Raw genomic sequence first — 12500 nt, 5'->3', positions numbered from 1 at the left:
TGTGTGTGTGTTTTACTCTGTGTATGGGCAGATCTGACCCAAATAGACTCTCCCTATGGGACAACTGTGTCCAGTGAAGCGTTCAGTGGAGCAGGTTAGCTTACAGCCAGTGTGTGTGTGTGTGTGTGTGTGTGTGTGTGTGTGTGAGCTTGTTGCTGCAAAACCAGTCATTAACATTTCCCTCCTCGCCTCTCTCAGCTGTATGTATACAAGTGTGTGTGTGTGTGTGTGTGTGTGTGTGTGTGTGTGTATCTAAAGGACCTGTAATCTGCATGTGTGTCATAGGGAGTGTCGTGTGTGTGCGTGTGTGTGTGTGCGTGTGTGTGTGTGTGTGGCCAGCCGTGTCCACTGAGTCAGACCCAAATGCTGTGAGAAGGAAAAGAGAGACTTTCTGCCTGGTCACGCACAGGATGGAACACGCACGCACACACACACACACACACACACACACACACACACACACACACACACACACACACACACACACACACACCACAGGTTTGTCAGGAAAGTGCTGAGTGTGTTTGTTTGTAGATCAAACAGGCCGGCCAGTGAGCAAATGGAAAGTCTTTCAGTCTGTCTGTCTTTTTCTTTCTTTCTTTCTTTCTTTCTTTCTTTCTTTCTTTCTTTCTTTCTTCATTCATTGAATAATAACATATTCATGCGTACGTCAAGTTCTTCCCATAGACAACAAGTGTAGTATTGATCAATTCTACGATTAATATGTCATCAATCAAACTGCTTCATATCCATCATATCAGAGGTAGTCGGTATCCGACATTTGATAAAAGGCCGATATCGGCGAACCGATACATCAGCCTAACCCTCGTCCAAGCTTTTACCCTCCTATGATTGGTGCGTCTTCAACATGGTCGCCTGTGATTGGCCGTTTTTCCCCGCCGCTCACCCCCTGTCTCCTCTGTGATTGGTGTGTTTCCCAGGAGCGGCCGGCTGCAGCCTAGCTGAAGATGTCTGATAATGGGGAGGTCGAGGACAAGCCCCCAGCTCCGCCCATGAGGAACACCAGCACCATGATTGGCTCCTGCAACAAAGACCCCGCCCCCCTCAACCACGGCTCCAAGCCCCTCCCCCCCAACCCAGAGGACAAGAAGAAGAAAGATCGCTCCATCAGATCCATCCTGACAGGAGGAGGGGATAAGAGTAAGTCATGAGACCAGTGTGTGTGTGTGTGTGTGTGTGTGTGTGTGTGTGTGAAGGAAGATCAATCCATCCGATCGATACTCACTGCAGGAGACAAGACAGTGGCTGAGGAAGTGTGTGTGTGTGTGTGTGCTCAGATGAAAGATTTCTCCATCCAATAGGTGTGAATACGGATGGAGTAATGTGGAAATACTGTGTGTAAATCACATAGATCTTATTAAAAGTAAAGATATATTTCATAGATTTCAACAGCAGTGGAACTGGAGCGTTGTTCCAGTGCAGTGTGTCTGTCTGCCTCCTCACAGCCTCTCTGTGTGTGTTATAGTGCAGTGCAGTGTGCAGTGCAGTGTGCAGTGCAGTGTGCAGTGCAGTGTGCAGTGCAGTGTGCAGCAGCGTGGCCTTATTGTGTCAAGACTGGAAGCAGACTGAAACTCACCGAGCCTTCTTTGATGTTCAAATCTCTTTAGGAAACTACTTTATATCTCCACTGATAAGTATAGCGAGGTGCAGGAATCCTGCAGGCTGTCAAAACATGAGGATGATGAGAATTTTTTTTTTTTTCATGCAAGATTTACATTTTACGATCTGAAAATGGCTGTTTGAGCAGAATATTTGTTCTGGCAGTTGTAAAGTAACTTGTAAAGGTGTGAAGCGCTCTGAAGCCGTATTTATAACACTAGAACTCTACTTTGAAACCAGTAATAATGACATACTGTTGATTCCTGTAGGGAAATACTCTTTCCTCTGCCCCCCCCCACCTCCACAGGGAGGTCAGAGGTCAGAGGTCAGCTGGTAGGGTTCAGTGTTTTGCTCAGAGACACTTCAGCAGGGCGGAGGCTTGAACCCGGTTCCTCTGGTCGAAGGACTTCTTCCTCCTCATCAGGCCGCTCTGCTGCTCCCTTATCTTGGACAGGAAACCTGATGCCTATTTATTGATAGTGTGTGTGTGTGTTTCCTACGACTTCATATAACAGATACACACACTAATGAAGGAAGGTGGAGCAGTGGCATCTTAACGGTTAGAGAAGCCGGCTTGTGACTGGAAGGTTTGAATCCCTGTGGGTTGGATAATCGGGGCGTCGAGGTGCCCTCGAGCAAGGCACTTAATGCTCATTTGCCCTAAAGGTGTCGGTCAGACTGTGCACCAAAGTGTGTGGAAATTTGCTTTGCCATTGAAAACCATGCGAAGAGTGAACTGGCTGAGAAGCAGTTTTGCCCCTTCGTATTTGTGCAGAGTGTGTGGTGAACTCTGACCTGCGAATTCACACCGCCGGCCAATAGAAATGCTGCTTTGGGCATGTTGACTTCTGAAATCCAACATGGAGGAGTCTCAAATCATGGCAGCGTCACATCATCCAATTTTATACAAAACTGCATTAGCAGAGTACAAAAATAAGCGAAGAAGAGATGCAGCATGGCTTCAATCAGTCTGAGTTAGGACTAGATGCTGCATTTAAACACATCGTGATTTGATGTTTTTGAAGTGATACTAGACAACTAGCATGCTAGTAGCTAACAGCATCACAGCCGAGTGGCAGCTAGTTAGCTGTTAGCGTCCTCCTCAGATTGTGAAATGCCCGTCCTATCACACATGACATCATATCCTTTTTTATCGCAAAGAGAGAGGATTTTTTTGGGTGCGATTGTTGGGCGAAATCAGAAGTGACGCGGCCTCAGTGGAGCGGCTGAGTGGCACAATAAAGGCCAAGAGAAGAAGAACAGAGTAGAAAACTGTAGCTGTGAAGTAGGACGCTCCCTCCCCTGCATGAGATAAGGTAAAAAATAAATAGTGTTGTTGTGTAGTGTGACAGCTGTATGCCTCCTTTACCGCTCCCCTGTGTATATGTTAATAATGTGGCGTTATTTTATCTTGGCCTTATTGTGTCAGAGCTGCTAGCAGGCGCGCTCCGCCATAATGTCTGTATCATCAGCACATAATTATAATGTGATCCAGGCCTCACAAAGCTATTTAGTGTCATGATGGAAATCCACTTAACAACACCATTACATTTACATTTTTACATTTGCATCTCAGGCGTTTGGCTGATATGAGTGACCTACAATTAATAACCGTGTCAGCTAAATATAATGAGTTTGTAGCTGGATATTCAGTATTTTCAGTATCAGTGTTTTGCGGAGATCAAACCTGTGACCTTCCACAAACAAAGTACACACAGCACTCTTCACAATATTTGGCAACATATTCATTAGTTAAAAACATTCACATTACATTAAATTATCAGTCCGGTCAGCCTAGTAATTCACGTGCAAATTCCAGCACTGAAAATGAAGTTTATTGAGCAGAATATAAAAAACATGAATGGACTGAATAATGTTTACAGTCTGCAGCTCATGGAGACGAATGAGGCGCTCGCTCTCATGTTCTCCTTATTGCCAACACATAATTACCCTATCATCATCCATATGCTGAATCCTTACAGCCGTAAATGTACCGTATTTGTAATGAAGGTGGGAAATGACCATCAGCCACATGTGAAATGCTGGTAAATAAATAAACAACCATCATTTAGAGGCTGTGTTCTTGTCTAAAAGTCTAGTTGGCTGGTAAAATGTGGGACGTACCAGCAACTGATGCCTGTGGGCAACAAAAAGTTAATTTTCTAACCTGTTTGCACTGGATTTGTTGTATTTTTCCTATTCTGTGATTTGAGGCAAAAAGATTATTTTTTTTGTCCTGTGTAATGAGCTACAGTAGGCAATTATGTTTCTCTGATTCTGAAATATGAGCTGCTTAATAATAGCTGGTACTTTGCCTGGTGAACAAGACAGGTTATGCTGATGTCATCAATCATCAACACACACACACACACACACACACACACACCTAGCCAAGCACTTTCTCCCATTCCTCTGTAGGCTTCTCTGGTGGTAATCACCAGCTCTTTAGCTGTTCGTTAGTGGTCGTTAACTCCTTAATAGAGGCTGACACTCGACCCTGACCTCTGACCCCGACAGCTGCTGCTGCTGCTGGGTGGGAGCTAGCAGCTTCCCCAAGGCTGAGAGACATACGCCCCTCGTTGGGACATCCTGAAAGTGCAAATTATGAATGATCTATTTCATTGCAAAACAATTTAAGAAAGTTGTTACCCAATGTGCATCGCTCCAAAATACCACAAATTACATTGTCTAAAATTTTACTTTTTTGTAAGCAAAGGTCATCAGTTGGCTCCTAACATGATCCATGACCTGACAGATTTCACTATTTACCTTGCAGTACTTTACGGCGCATGTAGACTGGTTGGCAAAAAGGAAACAAGGAAGTGCTAAATCAGCACCCAAGGCAAAACTGTATGAGAAAGGCCTGACTTGTAGATCATTTTCATTTACATTTTTTTACCAACATGTCTCATTACAGAGCCAGTAATCAGTGTGTCTTTTACTCTTAGTCTTTGTTGTCCATTGGCCCCATAGGCCTGTATTAGACAGCTGTGCATTCTGGCAAGCAAAGATGTAAGTTTCTCTATATAGTGAAACAGTTGATTTTGGTAACAATCGATTGGTATGATGGAAAAAGAGGAAAATAGTTTCCAGGTCTAAGTTACGCTTTAAGTGTTGTCTCACTCCCATTGTAAACACAGAGATAAAGGAACCAGCGCTGTAAAGATAACTCTATCTTTACTGTTTTAAAAAGCACATCAGGAAGTGTGTGCATACTGCATGTACACAAGCACAATCAACACACACTATATTGAATATTGAAACTGCCCTTCAGCCAGAAGACTCAGGTTCAAACTCCCTGTATTAGCACGAATCCGCCCTGCTGAAGTGTCCTTGAGCAAGACACCGAGTCCCTACCAGCTCCAGGGAGGCTGTTCGGTATCTGCCCTCTGACCTCTGACCTCTGACCTCCCTGTGAAGGCGGAGGGAGCGCTTTCCCCTACAGGGAGCAATAAAAATGTATCAGATCATTATTGGTTTCAGAGGAGAGTTTTATTGTGACAAATGCTGTCTGAGAGACCTTTGTACCTTTTACATGATACAGTATGTCTCTGGAGGAACACACACACACACACACACACACACACACACGCCCAATTTGTTGACAAACTACCTTCTGCTTCCACAGACAGGGACAGATTTCCCACGATGCTTTGCGGGGAAGCTGGTGATCCTGCATCATCGTTAGCCATCCCATGGGGTTCTGTTGTGTCTGTCTGTCTCCCTGTGTGTGTGTGTGTGTGTGTGTGTGTGTGTGTGTTTTTCAGTCTCTGGGGCGTTATGATTTCCCAGGAGAGTATGTGGCATCTTTTCCAACATATGGTGTTTCCTTTTATTTTCTTTCTCCCCAATTCTCTCTCTCTCTGTCTCCTTCCTCTCTCTTTCTGTATTTGTCTCTCTGTCTTCCTGTCTGTTCTCATCTGCCTTTCTCTCCTCCCTTTTCTAACCCTTTGTCTTTCTCTCTTGTATCTCGCATTTCCTTCCTCGAGCTTTCCCTCTCTCTCTCTCTCTCTCTCTCCGCATGTAAGATCTACTCTCTAGGCATTTTAATGAACCTGTGTCTCTTTGTAGTGCTTCAATATGGAGCTTTTTCAACAGACGTTACATGTAGGACGACATTACAGTCTGCTGAATTGTTACAACAACCATCTGCGCTCCACTTCCAGAGGCCTTCAGAGATGCTTTGTGCCCTTTGTTTTTTTTTTCCTGCTCTCTGTTGCTTATAAAGGGAAATGAATTCTTCGATAAGGGATAAGCCCGTGTCCCGAATATGAAAAACTTTAATATGCTAGCTGGGATATGCCGATATTAACCAGTATGTTCTGGCATGTAAACACCAGATTCTGTTTATTGTTGGGTTTGGCGAGCAGTGCAAGCAATGTTTCCATGGAGTCATGAGCATCAAAATAACCTGTATTACATATACCATGTGTCCATGTATACAGGTATATGAAAAAAACTGGTTACTGATGGTTCCATCTAAACACCAGATCCTGACTAAGACCTTAGCGAGAGCAGAGCTGCAGTCAAGACTAACATTGATCGAGTCCAAGACCAGGCTCAGTCGAGTTCGAGTCAAGACCGAGTCCAAAAGGTTTAGAGACCCATGTCGAGATCGAGTCCTGAGCAAGATCGAGTCCTATTCAAGTGGAAAAACAGAAATAAGTTTCTTCATTTTCTCTGGATGAACAGAGATGTACTGTGGATTAAACCCTTCAGCCTCCACCGGCAGGACGGAAAGTGCGTTGGGATGCATGAAGCTAGACAGTCATTTTATTGGACATCAGGTGAAAAAACGCTGTGCATCAAAAGTTGTGCATCTTTTCAGAAATCATAGATATGCTGAGAAAAAGTGACTGAAATGAGTCTGCATCCACTAGTGGCTGAGACCAAGACAAGTCCAAGTCCACAGAAAAGTAGAGTCAGGTCTAGACTCGAGTCCTGCAGCCCTGGTTGACAGATTCTGGTTCTCCCAGCCGCTCTGGGGATTTGAATCGACTTTGACTTGAATTGACTTTACAGTCACAAGGCAACATCATCACTGATTTGACAGATGATTTGATGAATCTTTGAATTCATATTGAATCTCTCTCTCTCTCTCTCTCTCTCTCTCTCTCTCTCTCTCTCTCTCTCTGCTTCTCTTTCAGCCAATAAGAAGAAGGAGCGTCCAGAGATTTCTTTGCCGTCTGATTTTGAACACACCATCCATGTCGGCTTTGATGCTGTTACTGGGGAGTTTACCGTAAGTGTGTGTGTGTGTGTGTGTGTGTGTGTGTGTGTTGGTGTGTGTTTGTTCCCCTGTGTGGATAAGCCATCTTAATTAAATTACTTACTAAAGGAGCCACAGTGTGCACGCGTGTGTGTGTGTGTGTGTGTTCCTTTGTGTGTGGTTATGTCACTTTAATTGCTTACCAAAGGATCGATGTTCATTGTTGCGTGTGTGTGTGTATGAAAGAGTGTGTGTGTCTGCTCTCATGCAAGTTTAAGTCACCTTAAATAACTTACCCAAACAGCCACTAAATTGCGTGTGCATGTGTTCTGTGTATCCATTTATGTGTGTGTGTGTGTGTGTGTGTGTGTGTGTATTAAACAAACACACACGCACACACACACACACGTACGTACCAAATGAGCCATTTTAAATAATCACATTAGACAAAGAGGCCTTATTTAGCTGACTCACTTGAGCCGCCTGACTAGGCTGTTTAAGCCACGAGTTAAACTGTGTGTGTGTGTGTGCGCGCGTGTGTGTGTGTGTATGTGCGTGCACTGAGCTGCTCGTTGCTTTTTTCCTAATCTAGGACACAGTCTCTGTTCCTCATATATAGGCTCCACATCCATGTACACACACACACACCGTTTTGTCATTTCCACTCAAATCAACATAACCGAAACAATTCAGTGACTAAATGACTACAATGGAACAGCGAGCAGAGACAGAGAAGGATGGATGAATTCAGTGATGGATGGATGGATGGATGGATGGATTCGAGGAGAGATGAGACCTGAGGAAAGTGGAGGGATGGAGTGACAGAGCGATAAATGGAGGAGTGTATGATGGACTGAGCAAGACAGATGAGTGGAGAGATGGAAAACCAGGGAGATGTGACCTAGTTCTGTGACTACAGTACAAATACAACCCGCCTTGTTAGGCTTCTTTAGGAAGCCTGTGTGTGTGTGTGTGTGTGTCCGTGTCCATTAGTTCATACTGTATAGTCATGAGAGTGTGTGTGTGTCTTCCTAAGTCATTGTGCATCTATTTTCCATTAGTGCTATAGTGGCCATACTGCCTATAGAGGGCTTTCAGGTGATGTAACAATTCATATTAAACCTCCTTGGATGTAACACACCCTCTGGCGGCCATATTGGAGGTCCTCATCTCTTAGGCAACAGCGGCTGTAAACAGCTGATTGTAGCCTATTGCTAAATGTACAATAAGTCGTCTCAATTCAATAGCCATGGTTCATTTTTGTGTTGTTTTTGACTGGGAACTGATCATTTCATCACTGATACATCTGATCAATTTTGTGTTTAGGTAATGTTAGCTTGTTAGCTAGCTAATCATTAGCTAACCATCACTGTCTTGCTAAACACATCTGATCTGCGCTCTAGCTAATATATTATCTAGTAGAACTTAGCTTTAGCAGTGGCTAGTAGCTGCATGTTAACATTACTGTAACATTGGTTGCTTTGCTAAATTAATGTTTTGGAGTAGAGACTGGGGCTAAAGACAAGACAGTTTGCTGTGTCCTACATTTGGAAACAAATCCACCTTATCACTACTCACTGTACTTGATCTACAGCCACACCACAACAAGCCTCTTCTAGCCTGGTTTTTATATATTTAGCCGTTATTTCGCTAAAGCCAATTCTCCAATGGACCGCCATATGAATATTTAACCATCCATGCGTTGGTATTGGCAGTGAAAAAATGGCATTACTGCATCCCTATAAACTGTCCCTGTAAATCTGAAGGATTGAGTGAATGCATGAATCAGTAAGTGTTTTTTTAGTGTTATGACACATAATTGGCCCATCCCCTGACAATGTATGATACATTAGATTGTGTGTGTGTGTGTGTGTGTGTGTGTGTGTCTAGACTTGAAATTTGTGTTTGTTGATTTGCATCTGTGTGTTGCCTTATATCTCCCACTTTTGAGGGTTCAGACCAGAGGTGGATTTGATCCTTCAACCACCCACCTCTCAACACTCCTCTGTGTGTGTGTGTGTGTGTGTGTGTGTGTGTGTGTGTGTCCAGGGCATGCCGGAGCAGTGGGCTCGTCTCCTGCAGACGTCCAACATCACCAAGCTGGAGCAGAAGAAGAATCCTCAGGCCGTCCTCGACGTTTTAAAGTTCTACGACTCTAAAGAGACGGCCAACAGCCAGAAATACATGAGCTTCACAGGTACACACACACACACACACACACACACACACACACACACACACATACATACATAGACACACACACACACACACACACACAGACACCAGTATACGTCCTCACAATCATACACTCAAACTCACATGCCTATACATGTGAACAGGCTCATTCTTTATACTCAAACACACACACACACACACACACACACTCTTTCGCTTATATCTTCTCATTTTGTTTTCCTCCCCAGATAAAAGTGCAGATAACTACAGCTCCTCCACCACGACGGTAAGACTGCTGCTCTCCGTCACACAAAGTCACAGTTTTATTTCTGTTCTGTCTCATTGCGTGTATCTGTGAAAATCTGAGGTGCAATTTTGTGAGGGAAGTGCTTCTGCATGAGCCAAATTGCAGTGTGCTTGCCTATAAAAAGACATCACCCACAATGGTTAGGTAGCATTGCCGCAATAGAGATTTGAATATGTTACGGATATTGAACACATTCTGAATCAAAGTACTGTTCTGTATAGACATAAAGGCTTAAAATGGAGGCAAAAACACGGGTCAGATGTGGGCGTTTTCAGATGAACCGAATGTTTTTAACGCTCTAAAAGCATCAAGAGGCGCTTCAGCCGACCATGATGCATCTGTGCGTTTGTATTTTGGAGCGTCGAAAAGCTCATGAGCCGCAGAGACCACTGAACTATGATCTGAAGTGAAGTTGAGCTTGTATTGGAATGACAAAAAACAGGGCAGGTAGTGTGAGATTTTCTTCTTCCTGCTCCTTATTTCCCCCCATATTTCTGTATATATGGATATATAGGTATGTATATAAATGACATTAGAGTTGTGTTTATAATGTACATGTACATACTTTGTTATGCTTGTGCACTGCAATGAATGAAATATATAAAAAAAACAAAAATCAGTGATTTATAAAGGTGATGCAATTACTGCAAACTAAGCGGAGAATTTGTCTAGTTCAGTACAACTGATCAGATGTTTAGATAAAATATGAGCATTATATCATCTAGTTGGTCTACCAGCTGTCTTTAATTATAAGAAACAGACTGTGGAACAGGTAATATAATCTTTTATGTCACAGGATATGGAGGGAAATTGATGGAAGTTAAAGTTTTTTCTTACCTGAACTCAAAACAGGCCAGAGTTTGAGCAGAAACCAAAGGTGAAATTCAAAGGGAAACTAAACCAAGCGTGTCGTTTTGAATGAGGAATTAAAGTGTGAGAGAGGAAAGAGAGGTGAGAGATGGTGAGAAGATTAAAGGAAGGAAGGAAGGAAGGAAGGAAAGAAGGAAGGAAGGAGAGGTTTAATCTACTGTTTGACAAGACAGACGAGAGAGCAGGAGGCGAGACGCAGTATCAGTGGGGAGAGAGAGAGAGAGAGAGAAACAGAGCGGGTAAGTGAGGAACTGACAGGGCGAGATAAGAGAGAGGGGAAGAGGTGCAGAGGGAGAGCGAGAGAGAGAGAGAGAGAGAGAGAGAGAGGTGAGAGCAGAACCAATTGGAGAGTCGACTGTAAAGGAGTCGATAAGGTTGGAGAAGCTGTGTGAAGAGTTTCCTCTGTCCGTCTCTGTTCTGGCTCTAGTGCAGCAGAACAATTATTCATATTCATATTCTGTTTTTATGATCAAAACACAGTTTCACATTGGGTCTATGCTGCGCTACAACAGGAGTAACTACTTTGTGTGTTTTAAAGGTCATAGGTCATGATGGGTTTATTCATATTTATTCATATTTATATTCTTATTATAGGGGTATTTCATATTAACAGATTTTTTTACTCATAAATGCTACTAAAAAATATATTTTCCACTTGTGTACCAACAATATTTCAGGACAGGAGGTACATTTTGAAGGCTTTTTTTCTGATTTAAATTTTAAATGAACTACTCACACAGTTACTGCTGTTTGGTTTTGTCAGGCAGCACAGGACAGGACAATATAAAGACTGTCAAGTTTCCCCTGAAAATTTAATTTGACTATGAATCGAGTGAAATGAGTTAAATTTGACTGAAATTCGAATATTAATGGTGAAATTTAAATAATATTGAGACATTGACATTGACTGAAATTCAAATTTAGAAACTGGTTCTTACATCCTTAGATAGTATAGTTCAGGACAGGACAGTATTATACTCAATTTATACTCAGTATTATAGTTCAAGTTCCCCAACAAATATATTTGTTTGTACTTTTTGATGGAAATTGAGCGTCTATAACTAAACTATGATATTTTCTTCGTAGTATTTCCCCTGTGGTGACGAGCCACTGCTGAATGAACACAGAGGAAACAGCTCTGTGTCAGATAATGATTTGAAAATAACTCAAATAATTCTTAGCGTTTGTTTTAACCTGCTTGGAGTACCAGATGGGTGGAGTTTGCCACATGGGACTAAACACTGGGTGACAGTACATTCAAACAGTAACTGGAAAGTATTTGGAAGTCGGTTTAATTCACTTTTTTGTGATTGACGACAGCAGCTGACAGTGTTTGAATTGCCCTGATGCAGCAAAACCCGCCCACCTGGTACTCCCAGGAGGTTAAAACAAACAATCAGAAGTATTGGTGAATGCTGTTCGCCCCGGTCTGTTTATTTTGCAGGAGGCAGGTATTGGATTGAAGCCTTTGGGAGCCGTCAATACGTCTTCTTTCTTAGAACGCTGTGACTTTTTGAGCTTTTTTTTAAAAATTATTATTCCTGACAAACACCTGGTGCACAACAATACCTTATCAAATGTCATTTTTAAAAAAGAAAATCCTGCATTCTGCTGTTGCTCAGCACAACACAAATTGTCCAAGATTTCCCTCATTATGTTTGATTATGGTAATACCTTTCCAGAGCTTCGGCACCGCAGTGTTTGGATGTGCAAATATCTCAGTTTGAACAAAAAGTACCAGACTGAACCTCAAAATGTCACGCCGCTCTGTCGGAGGAGCCAGGCGGACTCGGGTGCTACCAGGTTTGGAGGCAGAGCAGATGAGTTGAGACAAAGGAAAAGGGTGAAGAAGTGAAGAAATGACAGAAGGAGAAGGATACCGCTGTGCAGAGATTGTGTATTGGTGAAGACCTCTGCCTCTGAAACTTCAGATAGAGTGTGAAGCGTAGGTTTGAATCCCACCAGAACTTTTTACTTCCTTCCTGTCTAAACTCCCAGCGTTCCCACAGAGCTTGAAAGAAAGAAAGAAATCCTTGAAAGTTTGTGGATTTGAGAAAAATCAAATGGGGCTGTATAAGTTTTTGAAAATGAACGGATGACGTTGAAAGTACTTTTTTTTTTTTTTCAATTGAAATACAGCACCCAAATTCATCATTCTTCTCTCCGTCCAAACATCAACACTTCACATCCTGAGGAAAACCCTCTGATGGAGATCTGCAGTTTTAAAATAAAGGATTTCACCAGATCATGAGTAAAAAATGAGATATGAGATAATTTTGACCAATCACATGTCTCAAACTAAGATTTTTTTGGTTTGAG

At 42.7% G+C, this 12500-nt stretch overlaps 1 protein-coding gene across 1 annotated transcript in view; it reads left to right on the top strand.

The window, feature by feature from the left end:
• Positions 1-944: 944 nt before the first annotated feature.
• Positions 945-12500, top strand: part of pak1 (p21 protein (Cdc42/Rac)-activated kinase 1) — a 30820-nt gene continuing 19264 nt past the window's right edge. Inside the window, 4 exon segments of the mRNA XM_071898911.2 lie at positions 945-1161; positions 6768-6862; positions 8879-9026; positions 9253-9290. Coding sequence (XP_071755012.2) covers positions 969-1161; positions 6768-6862; positions 8879-9026; positions 9253-9290 — 474 coding nt within the window. The 5' untranslated portion in view covers positions 945-968.

This window comes from Centroberyx gerrardi, chromosome 6 (assembly GCF_048128805.1).
Source record: "Centroberyx gerrardi isolate f3 chromosome 6, fCenGer3.hap1.cur.20231027, whole genome shotgun sequence".
Taxonomy (NCBI): domain Eukaryota; kingdom Metazoa; phylum Chordata; class Actinopteri; order Beryciformes; family Berycidae; genus Centroberyx; species Centroberyx gerrardi.
This window is presented reverse-complemented; position numbering and strand designations above follow the sequence as displayed.